The sequence below is a fragment of the Cynara cardunculus genome, assembly GCF_001531365.2.
Source record: "Cynara cardunculus var. scolymus isolate 2C chromosome LG 9, CcrdV1, whole genome shotgun sequence".
Taxonomy (NCBI): domain Eukaryota; kingdom Viridiplantae; phylum Streptophyta; class Magnoliopsida; order Asterales; family Asteraceae; genus Cynara; species Cynara cardunculus.
Window position 1 is genome coordinate 3,857,372 of NC_037536.1, and position 8,266 is coordinate 3,865,637.

General features: G+C 36.7%; 2 protein-coding genes across 10 annotated transcripts in view; both read right to left on the reverse strand.

The window, feature by feature from the left end:
- LOC112518145 (anaphase-promoting complex subunit 5) overlaps positions 1 to 8,266 on the reverse strand; it is a 53,195-nt gene that overhangs the window by 39,902 nt on the left and 5,027 nt on the right. For all 8 annotated transcript variants that reach the window (XR_003069790.1, XR_003069791.1, XM_025125737.1 and 5 more), the window contains 4 exons: positions 6,824 to 7,070; positions 6,145 to 6,322; positions 5,959 to 6,037; positions 5,779 to 5,864 (listed from right to left, as the gene is read on the reverse strand). Coding sequence is in view for 6 of the 8 variants with exons in the window: in XM_025125737.1 (XP_024981505.1) it covers positions 5,779 to 5,864; positions 5,959 to 6,037; positions 6,145 to 6,322; positions 6,824 to 7,070 (590 nt within the window). In the remaining 2 variants the exon portion in view is untranslated. The remainder of the gene's footprint in view (positions 1 to 5,778; positions 5,865 to 5,958; positions 6,038 to 6,144; positions 6,323 to 6,823; positions 7,071 to 8,266) is intronic.
- LOC112518146 lies at positions 1,098 to 5,753 on the reverse strand. 2 transcript variants are annotated; one of them, XM_025125743.1, is made up of 2 exons: positions 1,306 to 5,753; positions 1,098 to 1,213 (listed from the first exon to the last, which is right to left on the reverse strand). In XM_025125743.1, the coding sequence occupies exon 1, from the start codon at positions 4,609 to 4,611 to the stop codon at positions 3,637 to 3,639; it is 975 nt and encodes a 324-aa protein (XP_024981511.1). In that variant the 5' UTR covers positions 4,612 to 5,753; the 3' UTR covers positions 1,098 to 1,213; positions 1,306 to 3,636. The 2 variants fall into 2 exon arrangements, with proteins under 2 accessions (XP_024981511.1, XP_024981512.1); XM_025125744.1 differs by lacking the exon at positions 1,098 to 1,213 and having other exon boundaries at positions 2,213 to 2,226; positions 2,340 to 5,753.

An 8,266-nucleotide genomic window follows, 5' to 3' on the forward strand; every position in this document is an offset into this window, starting at 1 on the left:
CTTGATCAAAGTCAGAGTTTAAACCTACTAGAAAGTCATAAACTCTGTCTTGTTTAATGAAGTCCTTGAGTATTGTCGCATCTTCAGAGCAATTGGTCTTGATTACCCTATAATGATCGAGTTCTTGCCACAATGATTTTAATTGATTGGCATATTCGGTTACTGTTTAGCTTCCTTGTTGGGTTAGGAATTGTTGGGTTAGGAGTTGTTGGCAATGAAGGCCACAAAAAGGAATCAAAGGAAGGAGGCAAAGAAGGCCTGCAAAATTTTCAAAGAAAGTTTATGAAGGCTAAAAGGGCTTCCCAAGCTTCTGTAGCTCTGATACCATAACAGATTTAGGAATTTTGTTGTGTTTCTTATTCATTCTTGACAGAGAGGCATACAATATAAATTGTGTTTCTTATTCATTCTTGATAGAGAGGCATACAATAGAAATACACAAGGCAAAAGAAAGAAAAGGAAACTATTATATACAATCCCTGATTTTACGGGATTGCCTACAATCACTAATATTATGGGATTATAATCAGCTCCCGTAACTCCTACATTAAATACATAATCATTTACATTTTTACATTTTCCCACAATTACCCATAATCTCGAATTCCTATTTTACAATGATATCGAGTATCTCTAAGGATATTGAGTATCTCTAAGGATATTGAATATTTCTACACCCCCTCAAGCTGGAGCATAGAATTTAACATGCCAGTCTTTGGGGAGCTTTAGTAAGGATATCTGCAATTTGTTGTTGTGACAACATGTACTAATAACTTTGGCCTCAAATTTCTCGCTTATGAAATGTCGATCAATCTCAATATGCTTTGTACAATCATGGTGGACCGGATTCTTTGCAATTCTTATAGTTGCCTTATTGTCACATGAGAGTTTGATTGACTCCGTAGTTTCAACTTTGAGTTCATCGAGAAGTCTCTAAGCCACATCCCTTCACATATTCCGCGTGCCATTGCCTTATATTCGACTTCTCACTACTTCTTGCAACAACTGATTGTTTCTTACTTCTCGATGTGACAAGATTACCCCATACAAAAGTACAATAGCCTGAAGTAGACCCCCAATCAATGAGACCCGCCCCAGTCTGCATCAGTGAATACTTTTATACCTCTATTTGAACCTTTGATAAAAGCAATTCCTTTTCTCGATGTCCCTTTGAGATACCTCAGAATTCGATATGCCGCCTCCATGTGTTCATCTGTGGGATTGTTCATAAACTGGCTTACAAAACTTATTAGAAACCCTATATCAGGTCTTGTGTGTGAAAGGTAGATTAGTTTTCCCACTAACCTTTGGTACCTTCCTTTGTCTACTGAAATATTGTCTTGCTTGGATCCCACCTTGTTGTATGGATCCATTGGCGTGTCGGCGGGTTTACATCCAAGCATGCATGTTTCTTTCAGGAGATCTAGGACATACTTCCTTTGAGAGATAAAGATTCTTTTCTTGATCTAGCAACTTCCATTCCAAGGAAATACTTCAAATTTCCAAGATCTTCAATCTCAAATTATTTTGACAAAAGGGTTTTGAGACGGCCAATTTCTATGTGATCATTGTCGGTCAGAACTATATCATCAACATAGACAATAAGAGCAGTTACCTTTCGATCAAAGGTGCTTAATGAAGAGTGTGTGGTCCGCTTGGCATTGAGTGTATCCTGTTCTTTTGAGAACTTTAGAGAAACTATCGAACCAAGCCCGTGGGACTGTTTTAGGCCATAGAGTGACTTTTTGAGTTTGCATACCTTGCCTTGATTTGCCTGTGAGTTGAATCCGGGTGGAATGTCCATGAAAACTTCTTCAAGATCGCCATTGAGAAAAGCGTTTTTTACATTGAGTTGGTGCAGTAGCCAATCTAGGTTTGCAGTGACAGATAACAAGATTATGATGGTGTTAAGCTTGGCAACTGGAGCAAATGTTTCTTGGTAGTCTATCCCATATGATTGAGTAAACCCTTTAGCTTCCAATCATGCCTTCTATCTCTTAATTGTCCCATCAGATTTGTACTTCACTGAGAAGATCCATTTGTAGCCTACCGTCATCTTTCCTGGTGGAAGGTCTATAATCTCCCATGTCTGATTCTTCTCCAACGCCTTGATTTCTTCAAATGTTGCGTCCTTCCATGTTGGGTTTTGTAAGGCTTCGTGAATGGAGTTGGGACTTGAGTTTCATCCAATCTTGACACAAAGGTACGATAACTGGGTGATAATCCCTTGTAAGATACAAAATTCTTTATTAGATGTGAACTACAGGTCTGAACCCCATTTCTTAAAGCAATAGGAAGATCTAGATTATCAGCATTAGTAGGCTCACTAGGGCGCATACCTTGAGATTCAGGAGTTGGAATTAGTTGAGACTCGTGGCACTGCTCAGATTGTATGGCCTGTACTTCCTTGTCCTGCTTCCTTTTCCTGGTGTAGACTAGGGTTTCCTTTTGAGGGTTGAGGTGTCTATTTTCTATTGGTGTCGTAGAATTGGTTGAATGATCGGTTGAAAGATGGGTGAGGTTAGTTTGGACTGGTTTAGTTTCTAGCACATGCAGGAAGAGAGTTTGATCTTCTATGGTTTTGGAAGAGATTGGAGGAAGGGATTGGATTGGCTCGGTGTGAGTACCTTCGTTTGTGAGAGGATGTTCAATCATATTCCCCCCTGAACATCTGTGAAGTACGGTTTATTTTCGTAGAATGTGACATCCATGGAGGAGAAAAACTTTTGTTCAGAAGGGGAGTAACATTTATACCCTTTTTGGTTTGGAGAATAACCGACAAAAATGCATTTTGAAGCTTTGGTGTCAAGTTTGCTTCTTTGATGTGGATGAATATGGACAAAGGCTGTACACCCAAAAAAATTAGGAGGAATGTCTGAAAGGAGATGAGTGTTAGGAAATGACTATAGAAGGACTTGCCATGGGGTTTTGAATTTCAGGACTTGAGATGGCATTCGGTTTATGAGATAGGTAGAAGTGAGAATAGCATCTCCCCAAAAGTGTTTGGGGACATTAGAGGTAAAGAGAAGGGAACGAGCAATTTCAAGTAAGTGTCTATTTTTCCGCTCGGCAACCCCATTTTCTTGAGGGGTATCAACACATGAGCTTTGATGTACAATCCCTTGGAGGTAGTTGCCAAGGACATTGTTGAAGTAATCTGAGGCATTGTCAGTCTTTAGAACTTGGATATTTGTGTGGAATTGGGTTTTTATCATCGTATGAAATTTGATGAAAAGGCTTTTGGTTTCTGATTTTTCCTTCATGAGAAATACCCAAGAGAGACGAGTATGATCATCCACAAACAGTAGGAACCACCTAGCTCCTGTTACATTACTTACTCTCGTTTTTCCCCATATGTCACTATGTATCAGAGAGAAAGGGTGAGATGGTTTGTGTAATTTAGGTGGATAGATTTTACGGGAGTGTTTTGAGAATTGACAAATATCATACTGAAATAACCAATGATTTTTACTTATGAATAATGATGGATATAGTCGAGACAAATAACCAAAATTAGGATGACCTACACGATGGTTGAGTTATTCGTTGGTGCAAGGTGGGTATGGTTGGCAGAGTGACTTGGATCAAGTTGCGTTTTAAGTTGGTACAGACATGCACTAATCTCATCATTGTCAATCATCCTCCCGGAGTCCAAATCCTGAAAACACAACCATTGGTATGAAAATTAGTGACGCAATTGCTATCCAAAGCAAGTTTACTGAGGAATAATAAATTGCAATTGAGATTGGAAACATAGAGGACAAATTTGAGAGTGATATTCGATGACACTTTAATAGATCTGAGGCCTGTTACTTTGGAGCAGCTTCCATTGGCAATTCGGACGAATAAATGTGAGGAGCACGGTTTCAAATCATCAAACAACTGTGGGTTTCCAATCATGTGATCTGATGCATTGAAATCCACTATCCAGGATTGAGATGATTCATTTAAGATAGTAAAGGCTGTTGATTGAATACCTGTTTGAGCAACATTTCCCGAGCTTGGGGTGAAAGAGATTAGAGAGGATGCCATACTTGTTGTTTGGATACGTGCTGGTTGTTGGACTGAGCCAAACATCTTTTGAAGCATCTCCAGTTGTTCTTTGTTGAATGGAAAAGTCTCGGCCTGAGGAGGATTAGTTGCAAACACAAGGTTTCCACGACTTTCAATGCCATTAGTTGCTCGTTTAGTCTTCCAATCAGCTGGCTTTCCATGTATTCTCCAACATTTATCCCGGACATGGTCGGGTTTGTTGCAGTGGTCACACCACGGCCTTCCACTTTTGTGCCTGCTTTCATTCGATGATGAGTGATTCCCTCCTGAATGTGAACTTGAGTGCTGGTATGAGGATCCTCGTGCAGCAAGGGCAGGTCGATCAACTTGTAAGGTTGAAGGGACTGTCCCCATCATGACTTTTTTACGGCTTCCTTCACTTCTGACCTCCGAAAACACTTCCCTAATTGGGGGTAGTGGTTTGATTCCTAGAATTCGTCCGCGGACTTCATCCAAGTCCTCGCTGAGTCCCATAAGGAACTTGAATATTCTTCTTATCTCTACCATTTTCTGAATTGTAGCTTTGATCTGTAGGGCACTTCCATTCATGAACTTCATAAAAATCTAGTTGCTGCCAATGCCTAGTAAGTTGTAATAGGCAGTAACAGATAACTCTCCTTGATTAGGAGTGTGCTTTCGATGGCAAACAATTCTGCAGTGTTGTCGTTACTGGAATACATGTCTCGGGCAGCCTCCCATATTTCTTGAGCCGTAAAGGAGAGAAAAAAAACTTTCACCTATTTCTAGGGTCATAGAGTTAATCAGCCATGCCATCACAATGCTGTTTTCTGATTTCCAGTTCTTGAAACTGGGCTCATCAGATTTAGGAGCAGGAACAGCCCCTATGAGGTGATCTTCTTTTACTCGACCACGTATGTATAGCATGACCGATTGAGACCATTGAAGGAAATTATGACCATTTAGTTTATGACCAGTAACTGGAAGGAAACTCTGAGAGTTTCCTAGAGGATTTGGATGAGAAGTCTTTGAACTGGAGATGACTTCTGAGTGGGTCTGGGAAGAGGATTCTATGCCAGTCATAATGATATTGAGAAAGGGGAGAGGACAACGATAGCAAGGGGACTTTGGAGCTTACCGTTGTTGCTTAATCACTGTTGTGATTGAAACACAGCAGCAAGAGGAGTGGTCTGGATCAGAGATGCTCTGATACCATGCGAAATTCTTTATTTCACTTGTCTAAAAATAGGGAGGTACAAAGGCTATATATACACAAAGAATATGAGAAGAAAAGGAAAGGATTCCTAAGATATTCACAACAACTAATTACAAGGAGATATTACCCATAATCTCCAATTCCTATTTTACAATGATATCAAGTATCTCTAAGGATACTGGATATTTCTACATCTAGCTTTAGCATCTTTTGTCAATAATCTGCTGGCAGCTGAGCTTGTACTTGAACACAACTTAAGCCCTTTGTCAATTATCTCAATGATAAAACTGTTGCTATGCCGATATAAATGAAGTTTAAACCTCTAATCATCGATTAAATAGTACAAGTTAGACATTGAAATGCCTAGAATATGGGAACCTAGCTTCCATTTAAGCCAACTTGTGTTCAATCAAAAAAGATACCTAACACTTCAAATCTTATAATGACTGACCATGGTCCAAGGTAAATTAAGAGTTATATCTAGGTTACCATTGTATTTGACATTTTAGGAAACAACCTAAAACCAAGAACTAAAAGAAGAGGGAGAATACCTATAATCAAAATAACGATGAAGATTCTCCAAGGCAGCTGGGTAATCATCGTGATAAAGGCTATTCAGATAACGCAAAAAGTGAACCTGTAAACATTAAAATAAAATAATGATTGAAGATTATCTTACAGAAAGCATGTACAGACTTAACGAAATGGATACAGATTACAAAGTATCATACACGATGCAACTCTGGGGCCACTTTCTGAAGAAGCTTTAAAACAGATTCAAATGCACTCATAGGAAAGGAGCTTCCAAGCCTATGAACAATAGTTCACAAATCAAGATACTGTGAGGTATCTCTAGTAATGTATCCTGACAAACTGAGATACAATATAAGTCAAATAAAATCTATGAAATAGCTTACTTTTCAATCATGTCTGCTTGCTCTGACAAGTATCCTTGTATCTGCCAGTTTGTCCGTTGAAGAATCACATCAGAAGGTTCAGCATTTGGTAATGCAGAGGTGGGGGAGCTCATATATTGGCTACTTTCTGCACTCCTGTGATTGTGTTTGCCTTTTTGGCCTGGTGAAACCATAATATCTGCATTTACAGAGTGTTTCTTGCTTTGAGGTTCTCAGTCCATACATACATTTAAACTATGGAGATCATCTAGGACATGAAGCATATGTTGATCACTGGAGTGATACAACAGGTTTGTTTATCAACTAGCCTAATGCATATATGCAGCCTACCTTCACATCCAAGTTTTCAGCTAACATAAACCAATACTAAGAAGCCAAAACAAATAGACTTAGTTTAGAAGATCCTTTTCAATCAAGAAAAACACAAATAAACCATATTTCAGCATTCCAAAATAATTTAAAAACTACAAGCATCAATCTAGGTATGGGATCATATTTCAGAATGAGCACTCTGATAAGCACAATCCCCCCCCAAATTGATAAGCTTGTCATGCAAATTGAATCAATGATTGGATGCTGGAGAAAAGCAGATTTCAAGCATTCTCTGAGCACCCATTATATATCTCCAAACATACAATGTCACCATTCACAAAGGTACTATATGATCAGAATCTCGTACCTTCGATTAAACTAGACAGTGCTTTTGATGAATGATTATGAAAAGGGACCCTTTCAGTGGACCTTTTTCTTGATTCAAGTTCTTCTGTAAAGTTTTGAAGTACAAAGTTCTCCAAATCCATGTTTTCATATTCTACTGGTGCCTCTAGATCATTAGTAGGATCATCCAAATGAGACATTTCATATGGAGGACATGAGAAGGCTTCTTTACAATATGTCTTTATATTTGTCAAAAGATGGCACATGCCCTGCATGTAAAGAAAGAGAAAAGAAGAAGGTTAAGGAAGAGTAAATCAAGTTCTTTTATAATAAAGGACAACAATTAACAAATTGCCACCTTTTAGCTAAATCACTTTAAAGGTTGATACTCATAATCTGTGACCAACAAAAAGAGGAAGGGAAGGTTGGGAAATTAAGCACGACCACAAATGTACCTAAGAAGCCGATGGCGTCTATTTGAAAAAGATGAAAGATATCATAGGAAGGTAGAAATAATTTTTTTTTAAGATGAAGAGGAAGAGGAAGAGGTGAAGGAAATTAAATCTCTTTTAGATCATCATACACAACATAAATGATATGCTTATAGTATATATGAAATGTAAAATAATTTTTCCTTTGACTATATATTTGGAAAAATTGACATGTATTTTACATATAAGTTTTTAATATGAACTTCTTAATTACTTATTGAACTTCAATTTAACAAAAATTTAGACTACTTATTCTATATATACACACGTGCACACACACATGTATATAATTTTCTTCATCTAAAAAAAATTTAAATGTCTATTCAATTTTCACTCCAAATAGTTGTGTACAAAAAAGATTTAATATTAATTAAATGTCTAAAATACCTTATTGAAATTATAAGAAGATAGATTACCATAGTGGGTATTAAACATAACTTAAAAAAACATGCTACATATATATATATATATATATATATATATATATTTAAATTCTAAAACAAAATTCTATTTATTAAAAAAATTAATCAGGTTTTGTTAAAAATAATTTAAGAACGAAATTCACAATTCTTATAATCTATACTATACTATAAAGCATTCGACAAAAACTCTTAAAAACCATTTTTTATGCATGAAGTATTGTTTATTGATGCATATTACTTAAAATTTAAGATTACAAGTAAACTTTGCATAAGTACAACTTATTAAAGCTCCATATATGAATTTGTGTAACTAACTGCAGATAAACATAATCAAATATTGGATAAACATCTCATTTTAAATATAAAAAATCTAAAATATAATTAGGATAATCATTGAGTTCTAACAGAATACTTAGTCATTATCTTTATAAAAAATTATATTATCTATACTATATTATAAAACATTTGGCTAAAACTCTTAAAAACTCTTAAACTCTTAAAACTCTTAAACTCGTTCATCCCTAAACAATTTCATCCCTATCTGATTTCATC